Source organism: Bufo gargarizans, chromosome 1, assembly GCF_014858855.1.
Source record: "Bufo gargarizans isolate SCDJY-AF-19 chromosome 1, ASM1485885v1, whole genome shotgun sequence".
Classification (NCBI taxonomy): Eukaryota; Metazoa; Chordata; class Amphibia; order Anura; family Bufonidae; genus Bufo; species Bufo gargarizans.
The window spans coordinates 442000446-442016657 of NC_058080.1; the positions used below are offsets into that span (position 1 = coordinate 442000446).

A 16212-nucleotide genomic window follows, 5' to 3' on the forward strand; every position below is an offset into this window, starting at 1 on the left:
ACGGCCGTGCCAGACACATTCTGCTAGAAAAAAAGGATTGATTCAATTGGCATCATGTGCTGATTTCAGGGTCCTTTGACCTGTCTGGGTCTCTCAGCAGACTAGACTTCTTGCTGTACACTTCTCTTGTCTATTGGCTGTCTGCTCATAAATATGGAGAACAGCTTCTTTGCCTCCCCCTCCTTTTCCCAGGCAGACTATAACTATGTCCCTACAAACCCCCCCTCCTCTTCCTATTTTTCACAGCCACAAGGAGGAAGCCAAGAGCTGAGCTTCCCAAGTTTGGGGAATTAGAATTGGACAGGGGTGCAGTAAGGGAAAGTTAAGCCAGAGGCAGGGATGGATTACATTACACAGGAAGGCATATATTGTTACGAAGAAGAAACATGCAACCACCCAGGATTTTTAAAAATCCTATTTGAACACATGGATGTTATCTCTTTTCAAATATAGCCCTTATTTATGAATGTGACATCATCTTTGTTGCTGTATATAGATAGCTTGTAGCATTGAAGGGTTGAAATCCCACAGTCCTAACGTGTGTCTAGGTTAAATACCTTCTGAAAGCTGGCTACAGAGATAACATTTAGGCTGGGGGTACATGGTGATCTTGACACCAAAGATTGGTGTGTAGCAGTGCAGTCACTGAAGTAAATGGGGTTAACAGGACCACCACCCCAGAATCGCATAAACCCCAACACTGTGTGATTCTGGTGTCCCCATCGTGGCAACTTGTGAGTCGTGCTGTGACTCCACTGTGATTAACGAGCCCACTGCTACTCAGGGATCTTTGGTCGCACTATGGGTGTCATGGCCCAGACGGCCGTGTGACCCTAATCTTATAATGAACCAAGAAAAAATAACCACCACTAACCATAATGTTAATGGCACTAAAATACTTGGTCCCAACTGATGGAAATGACTTCCATAAATCAGAACATTTATCTGACATGCTTTACATTCCACCCCATTTAGTAGTGGTAAATGCTACATGATTGTGCTGTTTACATAGCTATCCTCTCAGAAATCACATGCGGAGAAACCAACATTATTTGTAAAGATGGAAATGATTTTCTCTGGGAAATAAACTAGCACGTTTTCCAGTTTCTTCAGCTGTGTGCCCCTTTACCCACAAGCACAGAAAAGCATCATGGAGTGGAGGATCTTGTGATTTAAAGATTTGGAGGAGATAGATCAAAACTGGTTTAGTTGACCCTAGAAACCAATCAGATTCCACCTTTTATTTTCTAAAGGAGCTGTGAAAAATGAAAGGTGGAATTTGGTTGGTTGCTGTGGGCAAGTAAGCCAGTTTCCCTTTACACCAGTTTTGATAAATCTTCCCTGGGTGCTGGGAAACTAGATGGTGATCCCTATTATTGACAGGGAGTGATGTGAGTAATTATGTTCTCTGTACATGAATGCAGACAATATTGGAGCTATATAGGAGAAAGAAAGAAAGAAAGAGAGGAAAGAAAGAAAGAAAGAAAGAGAGGAAAGAAAGAAAAAGGAAAGCAAGAAAGAATGAAAGAATAAGGCAGGGAGAAAGAAAGAGAAAAAAAGAAAGAAAGAAAGTAAGAAACAGAAAGAAAAAGAGGAAAGAATGAAAGAAAGAAAAAAAATAGGGAAAGAAAGAAAGAAAGAAACAGAAAGAAAGAAAAAGAGGAAAGAATGAAAGAAAGAAAAAAAAGAATAGGGAAGAAAGAAAGAAAGAAAGAAAGAAAGAAAGAAAGAAAGAAAGAAAGAAAGAAAGGAAATGATTTGAGAGGAGAAGAGGAATGCAATATTTCCAGGGGAGGGACTGCAGAAGGCGAGTGAAGTGGGGAGGATGGAGGGGAAGTTCTAGGAGAAGGTGGGAGGGCAGTGACAGCTGGAGTGAAGAAGGGGGGAGCTGGCAGAACAGGGAGGAGAGGAGAAGGTGGGAAGGGTGACCGGGGAGCCGCCGCCTTCCTGTCCAATCAGCAAGAGGTGGAACTCGTCCAAGTGCAGAGCCGAGTGTGCTATGAGCTGCCTGATGTGCAGAGCAGAGCCAGACTGACAGGGGGGCCAGGGAGACACACTGGGGAAAGAGAGGAAAACCCTGCCAACAGCATTCACAGACCAGCCCAGCTCCAAAAAAACGGGATCAGCCTCTCCTGGACCGCGTTCAAGCCACCCTCCAGGAGTGCAGCACTGCAAGTACAGCTCTAGGCGCACAGGCACTCGGGCTGACTCCATCACCCTGCCCTGCGCCCACACCTTCTGATCTTCCGCCTCTGCTCCTCATTTCTCACACGTATTGCCATACAAAAAGCATCCTGTGAACAAACAGAACACATAGCAGCCCCCTTAAGACTGGGAGCCCGCTCCCGCAATAAAGCCCTGCCACCTAAGACATGTGAAGCCACCGCGCCTGTGCTGGATCCCTATAAGTTAATGCAGTACAGTGCCATGGTATGTGCCCTCTAGTAGGTTGGTGTAGGTGTGTGACAGGACTTCTTGTGGGATGAGTTTGTCTTTTTTGGCAGCGTGTGGATGTGGGTCACACGTCTGTGCCAGCAATCAGTGTCCAAGAGTGCTGGACTTGGCACACTTCCTGCCGCAAGACTTCCCACCTCATTCTGGCAGAGGACCCATGGAACCTGGCTGTGCTCTGCAGAACCCTTTGGCTTTCCAGATGTACTTTCTGTCTTATTATGGTTATTGCTATTATTATTGTTATAGGGCAGCTCCTCCACGCCATGTTCTGCCAGCTGTATGCTATAGCCTTGTGTAACCCCTGCATGTAGATGGCTTTGATGTCACTGCTTACTGTTGGAGTTCCCTTGCTGAGAGTGTGAAGGTGTGGCTTATCTCTGGGCAATACCTGCCACAAATACATAGCATGGATGATCACCTATGGTTGGAGATTAAGCATTCCATTCCCAACCTGGTACCACCTTGCTAGATGGCACACTTTCCCCTGGTGTTCTGATAATGTATGCCAGTGTTAGATGATGACTCTGCTTTGTTTTTGCTGATTTGCTCATTTTTATGCTTTTATCATGATCCAAATGTGCAGTATGTACTTAGGTGCGCCAATGTTAGCTGGCCTGCACATCCTTGGTCACTGTGCTGCAGGTATGGAATCTGTTGACTAATATGTTCTTCTAAGGGAACAGGCCACACAGTCAGGTTTCCGAATGTATTTTTGAAAGCCAAAATCAGGAGTAGATCATTAAAGAAGAGAACGTGTACAGAACAGATATGACTTCTGCTCTTTTTTGAGTTCACTCCTGGTTTTGCCTTCCCAAACTCCATGCAGAAACCTGAGCGTGTGGCCATAGCCTAACTGGTTTCTAAATACTTGATATATGCGTATATGGTTTCTGTGTGGCTCCAGAGGAAGGAGACTTAGTGTTTGATGACTTACTGTATTGCATTTCGTATATGATGGAAGCAATTTTTTATTTGAAAATATTAATGATGGGGCATGGATAAGGGGGTATGCGGTATGCATTCCTTTTTGGAATGAAAGATGAAAACATAACCAATCCATAGATGAATTGTATGCATTGTGTCTACCCTGGGGTAGATATTTCCAAAGCTCACTTTAGAAGTGTGCGGAAACATGCAGAAGATGCTGTGCTGGTGTAGACGTGACATCACTGACAAGATGGGTGCTTGGGGGTGTCACTGTCATAACCTAAAGTTTAGAGTAGAACATTAGAAGAGGAGTGGTGATCTTTATGCATGGTTTGTAATGCCATCAAACACTTGGATGACAGATCCGCCGTACGTCTTATTTCTCATGTCTGTGGCCAGCTCTGAAATGATTCTGTATGTCGTGGCATAACGTAGCCAGAATGTGTACAGTTACAAAGTCTGTCATGTGTCATTCGCTGTGGAAAAGCACTGGTAACATAAAACATCACTGAATGCTCAGGGTATATAGAGATAGAAGGCTCTGATTGTATGGACAATGTGGGCTTTGTCTCGTCGCACAGGATGACAGTAATCCCATAAACAGTGTCCCTGTGCCACTATGTTTGACCTAGTCTGGAGTTGTGAGTAGTTGCATCTCTCAGGTTGAAGGGGTGGACCATCTCTTCACTTTGACACAAGGAGCTGAAGTGGCGTGATGTGAATTATTATTAGTGCACTGAACATGCCTGTCCCCCTCCCCCTCTCCTCCTGCTTGTAGAGGAGGCTGCCATTGAACTTGAGACAGGACAGACAAGACCTGCACTTTTTAACTACAGTAGCAGGCAAGGAAAAGGCGCCAAAATATACAAGATGTATTACTCTATCTGCCCAAGGTGATCTGCACTTCTCGAAAAAGCAGGCACTTTTGTGAGGGCACATATTCATTTCTACACGTATAGCTATGTGCAATATGTTCACATTGTGCAGGAAACTGGAAAATGAGGATTGAAGGAATGATCTGTGCTCCTATAGAAGCATCCATTATATTTCTGGACCAGTAGTTGTGTCTGCAGGGTCACATCCAGTATATATACAGTGTGCACATTGTTCACATCTGCATCATGGGTTCCACCAGGATTATTGTGTCTGGACTCAAGATCAGATGGGCCTCGATAGAGTCAGTGGGGTTGTCTCAGTTATGACCCAGCACTTCCATTATTTTCATCCAATAATGGAGCGGAACAATAGAAACCAATGGCACCAATGTGAACGAGTCCTTAGATGCTACAGGTGTCTGTTTTATCAGCAAACGTAGCAGTAAGAAAACAAATGGTGGTTTATAGCATGTTTGGTCAAGTTGCCTAGACATCAGGACAATAGAGTTACAGGTAGGTTAGAAGAAAGATTGCATTATATAGAATATATAGTGGAATTACTCAGCCAACTCACTTTTATCCCGAGGCTTTAGGCACATGGCAGAACTGCCCACGCGGTGCACATCGGGATAAATGTACTGTTGTAAGGGTTCTGGAATTCTAGCTCAAAGTTAGCCAGACTTCTTGTTCAGCGGCCATGTGCAGCATTTATTAAGGGTCAGACACTTTGTTTGCATTAGTCAACAAGGGAAGGGAAAGTGGCCTAGCTTCATAGTGGACAGTGTCGCTTCAGATGCGCTAAAATAGCACCAAAACAAACAGTCTGAGAGTGCCTGCAGGTGGATTTCTTGCGGAAAAAAAGTAAGGCAGTTTTTGCGGCTTGAATGCGGAACCGTTTACTTCAATGGGGCCACAAAAGATGTGGACAGCACTCTGTGTACTGTCCACATCCGTTGCACCATTCCGTGGTCTGCAAAACCTGTGTTTTGCGGACAAGAATAGGCAATTATATTAATGGCTGTCCGTGCCGTTCTGCAAATTGCGGAATGCACATGGACGCCATTCTTCATGCGGATCTGCAATTTGCGGACCGCAAAATACACAACGGTCGTGTGCATGTGGCCTAATAGAGTACCAGCAAAGTGTATGAGATTAGACAAATGTCATCTGTACACTTTGCTTTTCTTCTTAGGTGCAGAAATTGACCTGCTTTGCAGGTTTTAAAATCTGCAGCATGCCAATTGTTGTTGCGTTTTTCTTGTAGAGATTTAACTCTTTCTAATGGAAGGGGGAGACTTGAGGAAAATCCGCACAAAAAAAATGACCAAAAATAGGATAAATAGTACGTTTTTGTGTGGCTTTGGTTCAGATTTCATGCAGATTTTCTGTACATAAATCTGCACTGTGTGCGGCCACCCTATGGGTGCACTCACATGTGGCAGAAAAATTCGAGAGAAAATCCACAACTTCAAGACTTCCCCATTGTTATCCTATGGCTGAAGATTGGCTATCCTGGTGTTACATTCTGCAGCGTAAATAATGTGTTGTGGATTTTCTGTATGAAAGTCTCTCCATTTAGTTCAATGGGAAATTGATTCTGCGATGGAAAACAAAAAAATGTGCGCAGTTTTCCATTGCAGAATCAATTTCCCATTGCAATGACTAGAGAGATACTCATATAGGAAATCTGCAACAAAATTTGTACCATAATTCTCCCCCCAAAAATCTGCAACTTTGTATAAATCTGTGTTTTCTGCCACATACCAGTGCAAATCACCCAGCATCAGCCACTGTGATAGATTTGGCACATGTTTAGGCTCCATTCACACGTCCGCAAAATGGGTCCGCATCCTTTCCGCAATTTTGCGGAAAGGGTGCGGACCCATTCATTCTCTATGGGGACGGAATGTGCTGTCCGCATCCACATTTGCGGATCCGCACTTCCGCATCCGTGCTTCCGTTTCCGCAAAAAAATAGAACATGTCCTATTCTTGTCCGCAATTGTAGGCCTGTCATCTGCTGCTGTACGGGGCCTATGTAGAATTCTCTCCTAGATGCTATACATTTGTAACTTACAGTAGGTAATCCAACAGAAAAAAATATTGTATGGCTACACGTGAAATTGTAATCGTACGCAGGAACAATAGGGCCCCATGCATCTCTAGGGGTGCTCCGTTCAATTTGGAACTTGTTTGCATTAGGCCTTACCCTGGGAGCTTTGCTGATTTAACAGTCTGAGGTCAAAGCAGTAGAGTCAAGCTTGTATCTGTAATATTCTAAATATGCGCTGCGTTTTTATCCAGAAAAACTCCCACACAATCCATAGTCACATAGAAAAAAAATATTGCAAAGCAGATGTTCTTAAAAGAAAAAAAAAATAACAGTCTAGGACTCAAGCCCAATATAAATGAAGGCTCTTTTTATAGATTAGTGGCATCAACATTGAGGACAAGGTAAAAAATGAGTATGGTTTGTGTTCCAGTGCAGAGTGCTTGTTGTGAATATCCTGTGGTTTCAGAAATCCTCCCACTTATTCCCTGGTTCAGTCAATTACCCCATTCATCTGCGGGACAGGCCCAACCGAAGGGAATGTACAGAGCTTCACATTTCTAAATGGCCTGAGTGCTCAGTGCTGACAGTTACATTATAACCTAGCGCATATTATCTGCCGGTACACAAGCCTGTCCCTGAGCACAGCATTGTTTTATGTATTGATGGAGCAAGTTCATTACAGTATGTTGGGGAAGAAATGAGTGTCATTGTTTTCTGTATAAGCTATCTGTGCAGGTCTATGACCATCAAATCCGTGCTAACAGGATAGAATAGTGGCTGTCGTGTGCATATTTCATGTGTTTCTATGAAAAGTCTATACAAGGGCAGAGAACGGGCAGAAGATATCGTCAAGAGAATTTATGACTAGTGCAAACTTAGGCTTTGGGCCTTTAACCTTAAACACTAGAAGCCGAGTATAGAGATAAGCTATTCATCGCAGTATAGTGAAAATAAACGGAGATACGTTGAAACAATACTTACAAGAAGTCCAACCCTGCTGGATTGTATTGTTGCTGTAACTGCAAAGTGTGATTTTCACTATGCTGCGATATATCATAGTGAAAGTGTGGTTGCATGATGGGTGTTGCCGCCAAGATCGCCATGTAGCGCTTGCCTAGGGGCTCATGCATACAAGCATAATTGCGCAGTGCCTGTGCTGTGGAACACTAATGCACTGGCCGCGTGCACTTCGTTTGCGGACGCAGACTTATTGACTTAAATGGGTCCGCGATCTGCAAGTTATGGCCAAAGATAAAACATGGGCTTCCAATCCGTGCCTCTGCTCCGCAAAGATAAGTGAAGTCCTTTGGTCGTATCTTGCGGAGTGCAGACCCATTCAAGTAATCCGCACCACGGCCAGTGCCTGTATATTGTATACAGGCGCTGAGCCATTATGCTTGTGTGCATGAGCCGTAAGGACACGGTTTTCGTCATGGAGTTTGGTAAGCCAATAACAGAGAAGTCATAACTGTCCTTAATATTGTCTCCTCTTTTATCATCCACTCCTGATTTTGGCTTCCAAAACTGCACGCAAAACTGCACACCTGCACACCTACCCGTGTGACTATACCTTAAAGAACAGTAAATAAGTTGTAAGCGATGCAAGGTGTATGCAATAATACAAGTGGCATCATCTCTTATCTTTGTATCTTTACATTAAGAATTCTGCATGGGAATGATAGAAATGTGCCACCCACCCATGTCTTAGGAACCCTCACCAGACTCTCCTGTCCCTGTTGAAGAAATGTCACGTTAGGTCGTGCTTAATATGAGAGGTTTTTGTGCAGATAGATAACTAAATGTTTTAATCAAGGTAAGTGCTTATTATGCAGGAGGCCGAAGCATCGATGGGACAGGAATGAGCTGTCTATGTGAATCGTTATGGATGTTCCCTTCTGAATCAATGTCACCCCTTTCATGTTCAGTATACGTGGCCGTCTTTACTATTGTGTGATGTGAATGACGCCACGGGAAACCCTGATATTTATTTGGTGAGATGCTACTGCATGCTGCTCTGCTCTGAATGATTCATTCAAGCACAGCCTCTTGGTGGAGTGAAATATGTATCCGTTTCTGCATTGCTTGCAATGTGCGCAGCCAACAACTATTTACTTAGTGAAAGTAGTTGAGGTTGGTATTAATAAGTAATTGCAGGCTGTGGGAGACGCCTCTCCATGACCTATAAAATAACTAATCTTCATGACACCGCTGTAGGAAATGACTGAATAATGTGCTTGATGAATTTCACTGAGAATGTCAAAATGTTGCTCAAAGATCGTCTTTTGCCTTTGTGCTGTAATGTGATGGGAGTGATTGTTAAGCCGTCTGTACAGCTTGTCGTATGTGAAACTGGTGAGGCATCATTTTGTACCAGTTAAATGGAGCCCATTCTTTGTCCTTTTGTAGAGTGGCTTTCACCTTAACCCTACTCTGTCAGCAAGGCCTTCATCATAGTGAATGAATGGATGCTCCTGCACAGATAGTCAGCTTAGCTTGGGTTTCTTCTTGACATAGAGCAGCATGTAAGGTGCGTCGAAGCTTTCTGCACAGCACTACTATTGAGAGTGCATCTTAAGCACTAGGCACGGGGTAGTGTGACATTGTCATGGATCTGGACTAGTCGGGGAGCAGTCACATTTCAGTGACCCATATATTCACATAAAAGCCAAGGAATCGGTGATATAAACATTCATGTCTGAAGTCGTATTCGGAGAAGGCAACGTGTATGATCTGCGTAGTTTAATTGGTCAGAAGATATAGTAAATCACACAGCCATGGAATTAATTTATGCCCCATACTGGAGGGATAAATGTGGGTCCATCCTAGAAATGTGCCGCTGCCAGTTGGCAACCTGAAGCAGTCCAAGTACGTTAGGCCTCTAATTACATTAATATAAGTGTTTATTATTACGACCGCTCCCATTAATGTACTCAGGGCTGTGATTTGCTAATGTAGTATATCGTAGTTTCCTGGGGTCGCTACGTTTTGTTATCTTGTATACTTCCTGTGTGTTGTATTTTGATACAATAGTATGGTAGGGGTCTACAGTACAGGTGTGTGTTTTTAGGTTAGTGGTTTGGCAATGCACAGCAGCTATGAGTTAAGCAATGTGTGTGATGAAATGCAATATCAATGGGGAATAAAGAGAAGCTGACAAAAAAATTGAAAGTCTGTAGCTACTCCAACGCTGCACTAGCCCCCCCTCCCTCCTGCTCGCCTCTCTTTCTCTCTGTTTTTATTTTTGGCATAGAGACAAGCCCTACCTCCAAAGTCAGAGTTACTCTCTTGGATTCAACTGTACTTTCCCCTCCCCACCCCCTCTCAGATATGAGAGCTGGGTTTCAGCTCAGTCACTAAATGCTTAGCTGATTTTTTTCAAGCAGTCCTGCACTCGCTTGTATTAACTGCTTAGCTACCCCAGGCTTACATTGAATCAATCAGCAATACATTAGAATGGATCAATAGCACTCTGACGGTACATTATCAGACATTGCAGGCTTCCACACTACATTTAGGCACTCCTAATCACCTGAGTGTATATGGAATATGTATTCCTTAATCGCAGGTCCTGCTTACCCGTTCCTGGGCTCAAGTGTGTCTTCAGCTATCCCGTCATAGCCACTGCTGCCACGGGGTGCGGTGGTGGTCACTGAGAGTGGGTGTGCTGGCTGTGGTGGAGGGAAGAGAGTCAATAACTCTAAGGAGAGTTGAAATTAAACTCACCGATCCCTAACTCCCCAAAGTCTTCCATCAGGGGAGAGTCAGAGAAGATGGTTGGTTGGTCCCGGTGAAATCAGCAGATTTGGACAACCTTTCTCTAGTATGTAGAGACTACATAGACAAAAAAACAAATATAACAGAAAAAAACTCAGAAAAAATGCAGAGCCAGCATCAGTATTCATGAGCAAGTGAGAGTGATCATCTGCAAGGAAGGGTATCATGAACCATAAGATGACTTATTCCTTTTAGCGGGAATACGCTTTGAAAGTGTAAATCTCGAGGAGAATCGATGAGGTTTCATATAATTTTGAATTTCATGGGAACGAGACAGCTCTGATTAGCAGCAACTAAATTTCGTGTGTCACAGTCTGTTTTTACTTAAAGGGGTTGTCCATTTGGTTTGACTCCTTAGCATTGACCATCGCTATCTGATTGGCGGGGTTGTCAGCTGTTCTGCTTTGGCGCCAGCTCTGTCCATAGTGTAGTGGATGGAGCTGGTTACTGCAGAACTAGTCCCACTGAAGTGAATAGAGCAGTGAGGCAGTAACCAGCATAGTCCACTGGACTGAGCGACTGCAGTGATAACCTTTCCTGAGGATAGGCCATCACATTAGTAGTGGACTACTCCTTCAACAGATATCCATGAGATACAAGTTCCCAGGTTTTTAGTTAGGCTACAGTCTTTATGCCCTCCTTTTTTATTTCTCACTTGCTTAGGTTGCTATATATTTGTTAGAGCCAAACTAATTCTGGTTTGCACTGAACAAACCATTACCTATCATACTATAATCGTGACTTATGAAGCAGTTCCTAGCGATACAAGCATTTGTACACTGAACTTTGCAATGCCGTTATACAGTATTTCCAGTGCAAAGAGGAGTGCAGTGACTGGGTTAATGGAGGAATGCAGAACACTCCAAGCTGCCTTGTCCCTATATAAACTGTGTTTGAAAGGCACAAGAGAATTACAGCAGCTGGCTGATTTTGTTCTCGGTCCCACCCCGCTCTACTTAATCCACTGGGCCTAGTTTGAACGCTCCTTAATGAGGACAGCGCTGAGGTTAAAAGTCACTGTTTCACGGTCGACTTGACATGACTTACCTTTTCCTGACTGATTCTGATTTCTTCTGAGTTACAATCACACACTAATCAAGAGGGGGAATAGAAAAACCAGGCAGTGGCTCTAAACATGCACATGCTTTATTTAGACTTGGCTTTTTGGCTGTCAGTCCCCAGTCCCTGTTCAGTTCACACCAGCTGGAACACTGTAGTGTGAAGGGAAATGTCAGTGTATTCACTCACCCTAACTAGCATTCCCATTCACTGGCTCTTAGATATTTACAGCATGGCTACGCTACAGTTCCTGGCAGTACATTACAGGCGCAATCTCGACCGATGTAGACCAGGGGACTATATGGTCGCATGTTTCTAGAGCCAGTACTCAATTTAAAAATGTGTGCCATAGCAAAGGGCGTGCATGCAGAAAACTAAATTATGACCAAGTTAGGGAAATGCCGAAATAGCAGTGGTGTACGTTTGGGGAAGGTTGGGAAATCCCCCTCTCCTGGGTAAGACCTGTGAAGGGAAGCATACTTACCTAATTTCCGACATTGGCGCCAGCACCCTTAAATTTATGCTGCTCCGCTCAGGTCGCTGAATGTAAACTTCCGGTCTGATGCCACTGCAGCCAACCACTGACTACAGAGGTGACCTGCTCCTCTTACGTCATATCAAATGGTCATGTGGCGCAAGGGGAGCAGGTCCCAGCTGCACCTAGCGATTGGCTCCAGTGGTGTCAGACCGTAAGTTTACATTCAGACACCCAAGCAGAGCAGTGGAGGATGGAGAGGGAAGGAGCTGGGTGCCAGTGTCAGAAAGCAGGTAAGTATGCTTCCCTTTTTCGGGTGTACCCAGGAGGGGGGGTTTGCCCATAGCCCCCCAAACGTGCACAACCCCTTTAATGTAATGTTGGTCCCTTTGTTTGATCCTCACTTTTTATTATTATGTTCCAATTGCTAATTAGATAATTTCTGGCATTTACATTACACTATGGAATTGCTATTTATGCAGCTGTCCAAGGTGGAAATAAAAGTGTTTTATTGCCAAAAATGAGAAAATCCTAAAGCTTTCCAAAATTCCATTCATCTATAAGGGTGCCTTCACACATGGTGGAAAAATCCGCCAGAAATTCCGCCACATAAAGGTTTCCCCCATGCTATCCGGTGGGGTTAAAAAAGTGTCATTTCCTGCCGCCAGACGGATTTACTATAACTTATTACAGAAACTGGCAGAAGTTACAGCTCGAGTCTATGCCAGTCCCTATCTGGTATAGATTTGAGTTTCTGGCGCACAGAGAGGCAGAGATGCCCCTAATTTAGTAAGAGGCATCTGCCCCTTAGTAAATTAGGTGGTTCACACTCTGGCGCACAGGGGATCAAGTCTGGCATATGGGAACCCCAGTCTTGAAAATTTGCCCCATTAACTGTGTTGGTCCTCCTCAGCCTGGGTCCTACACTACTCCCTAAGGTGTCTTGCACACGAACGCGGGCCCCAATGCACGAACACCCACCGTGGGGCAGCCGCAGCGGATCGTGGACCCATTCACTTTAATGGGTCTGCGATCCGGCCGTTCCGCAAAAAGATAGGACATGTTCTATTTTTTTGCGGAACGGAAGTCTAGGACGAAACCCCACGGAAGCACTCCGTAGTGCTTCCGTAGTGTTCTGTTCCGTGCTTCTGTTCCGCATCTATGGATTTGCGGACCCATTTAAGAGAATGCGGAATGCATTCGGAATGGTGCCCGTGTATTGCGGATCCGCAAATGCGGTCCACAATATGGCCACGGAGCGCACACGTTCGTGTGCAATAAGCCTAAATGGCCTATTCAGTTATCGGCTCCAATTGCCTGCAAGGGCACCCACAGATAACCAGAACTTACATTGGACCTGTAAGTTCTGGTCCCTCTCATCCATCCTCTAAGTCTATCGGTTCTTGCAACAGCATTCACCTTGTGAAAGGAGCACTATAGGGGTATTAAGGTTGGCTGGTCATATCCAAAAGACATATGAGTGTGTAAACACATAGGGGGAAATGTATCATCCCCTCTGCACCAGAAAATTGGGGTCAAACAGTCGCAAAGTGTGGCACTGGCTGCAACTTTTTGGTGGTCTTAGGCACTGCTTACCACTTTTCAAAGTAGTGAGTGGTGTGGGGCCAGACTACGTACCCCATCAGATTTATTATAATCGACGGGAGGAAATTGCCATAGATTATAGTCTACACCGACTCCCTAGATATACACAGATAATTCTGCTTCTCTTCAATCACAAAGCTGGCTGCCTGCAGCCACCACTAGGGGGAGCTCTAGTTGCCATTTACTAAAATGGAAGCTGAAATGTTCTCTTTGCATTTAGCTCCTCCTAGTGGTGGCTGGTGTTAATACATTGAGAAATATGGTGCCTAAAATAAGCCCCATATTTATGAAGCACCTAGTCTACTTTGGGTAAAGTTCTTTCGCTTAATTTCTTTCACTTAATCAAAAAACATAATTGTGACTGGGGTGTTGCGCTTTGCGGTGCCTGGGAGTGATTGTCGCATGCAATTTGGGAAACCAGTTGGGGGGGCTGTACTAAGTTTTGCTGTGAGGCCCGATGAGATCGGTGTACGCCCCTGCCCTCCAGGTAGCCCGGGTTCTTTTTTGTGACCTAAGTATAGGAATATTTTCGCGAGGTGTCGGCACTGTTCACTTGACACTTACAGGCGGCCCCATTGTCGCTGTGCTATGTTCACATAGTCCGCCATGTTGTCATTCTTGGCATTCTGTAAAGGATAAATCTGCACATTATTTTCTATAGGAAGACTAACCTAATATTATGTGTGCCCCCTTTGTAAAGAGCCTCTGAGGGCACTGAGGATGGAAAGTCTGCTCAGTCCTAATGAGATGGACCTACTCCAAATGACTGTGATGTGACAGGAATGTTCTACTGCTCCCCTGTCAGGTCCCAAGTCACTTACCTCAGCCATTATTAACCCTTCCACACCTCAAGCTGTTGGGCGTGTGAAAGTGGCATGGCTGAGGAGAAGACATGGCTATGTGGTTTTGCTGAGGAGAATTTTTTGTTCTTTTAAAGTAATATTTATAGAAAATGCACGTTTTAGGCGTGTGGTTTTCAATATTACGATTTTTCCACGAAGTACTCCATAAAACGCCACATGTGGAGCGGTTTCAGAGCTGCATTGTGCTGTACAGCCGCAGCAGAGAAAACGTTACTAAGCCGTGGTTAGTGCGGTAAGTACCCAGCGGCAGCGCACATTACCCCGGGTCACCTCTCGGCGCGTACATGGCGGCACACAACTGCAAAGGCGAAAGTTTATTACAGTTCTACCTGTTTCCCCCTCCATTTTTCTGAGGTACCCAAAGAGTTAAGAAAGCCAGCTCCAGCCACACCCGGCTCCCCTCACCCCAGATAACCGCAGAGAGGGAGGACAAAGGGGCGGGAAAGCAAGAGGTGAGGCACAGGGCGTATAAAAGGCGGCCTCCTCCTGCCGGTCCAAGTCACTGTGTACTGTGAAAGTCGTCTCCTTGTGTGAACAGTGCCTGGCACACGTATTCACTGAGGGTCCATTAAAGAACTAGGCTGTACTGTGTGATGCACTTCACGCCTGGGCCATGTGTGCCACCTGGTGCCATGTGTAGCAATAGCTGAGGTGCATGCCAGCAGTGTGCCACTCGCTATGCCCTGCCAATGTGTCATTCCCCCACAAGTTCAGTAAAGTCTTGTAAGAAATGACAGCCCTGCGTGTATATCCCGGCGCAGGACGACACGGGGAATGAGAGGAAGAGGAGCTGGGCAGCGCCCCCCACCCCCCTTTATGAGTTAACCCCTCCTCTCCCAACAGGGCGCCGGTACCCTGCAAGTTGTGGGCATGTGAAGGGGCGGAGGTACATACAGGAGAGCGGCACACAGCGCACCAGGGGGAGGAGTGTGTCTCCTTGATGATTGTGTCATTAAATAATAATAATAATAAAAAATGCGAAATCCTTAAGTCTGATTTGGAAAGCTGAAACGGTGCAGAGGGTGTAACCGGTGCAGCGAGCGGAAGAGAGAGGGAGTGAGGGGAGCGAGCCAGTGTGTGCAGGACATGAGATATTATCCATACATTCTATAGTCTGCCCGGGGACAGCGGGCACAGCGCGTTATGCCAGCGCCCAGGGCAGGCGGCCAGTAGCGGGACTGCGGACATTCTCGGTCATTCTGCTGCCGGCGACAGTGGACCATGAATAGGTGAAGGCTTTCCCCGCGGATACTGCTCTGGGGACCCGCACGCGCCAAGCCATGATGTATTCTCCTATCTGCCTGACTCAGGTACCCTGCATGTTCTTCTCTCGCTAGTGCACGGGGACGACTCCCGCATGGAAGTCCCGGCACTGTGTATTGACATGTATGTATATCAGCTTTTATGGGAGGGCAATTACACTGCCTCCATTTCTCTTTGGACATGGTCAAGTTTTACTTCTACAAGCTCGTACCCCCTCTCGCCCTTCACGTGGTAGGGGTCCGCCGTATTCCCTGTGTTCTGGGGGGAATGGTCCATTTACTTTGTGGGGTAATCGCTCTGGAAGTGTGGAGGCACGGGAGAGGAGTGACTGAAAAGTTTTCCGTGCCGCCGTGGTGCCATGTGCTGGCATGGGCAGCGTCTGCAGTGCCCTGAGAAATACCCTTTATACATCGCGCCTGGAGTATCCCATTCTTTTCTGTCACTCTGCCCTGTCATTATTTGCACCCAGTCTTGTCGCTTGTCTGTTTTGGAAGCCCTGTCGTATGTGGTGACAAGTGGTGTGGATGTCCCCGCACATGGCTCTGCGTCATGTATGGAAGGAGAGCCTCTTATAGATGGCAATAGTCATTCATGTCCGTCTGTCTACCATCTACCTCTGTATCTAATATCTATCTATTATCTATCAATCATATATCATCTACCTACCTCTGTGTCTAATATCTATCTATCTATCTATCTATCTATTTAATATTTATCTATTATCTATCAATCATATACCATCTACCTACCTCTGTGTCTAATATCTATCTATCTATCTATCTATCTATCTATTTAATATTTATCTATTATCTATCAATCATATACCATCTACCTACCTCTGTGTCTAATATCTATCTATCTATCT

The 16212-nt window shown here is 45.2% G+C and overlaps 1 protein-coding gene across 4 annotated transcripts in view; it reads left to right on the forward strand.

Moving 5' to 3' along the window:
• The first annotated feature begins 2023 nt into the window (after nucleotides 1–2023).
• NFIB (nuclear factor I B) overlaps nucleotides 2024–16212 on the forward strand; it is a 230973-nt gene continuing 216784 nt past the window's right edge. For 2 of the 4 annotated variants that reach the window (XM_044272295.1, XM_044272287.1), the window contains exon 1: nucleotides 14991–15394. In XM_044272295.1, the coding sequence (XP_044128230.1) occupies nucleotides 15365–15394 (30 nt within the window). In that variant the 5' untranslated portion in view covers nucleotides 14991–15364. Of the gene's footprint in view, nucleotides 2431–14987; nucleotides 15395–16212 lie in introns of those variants that run through there. The other 2 variants (XM_044272279.1, XM_044272271.1) reach the window with 2 other exon arrangements.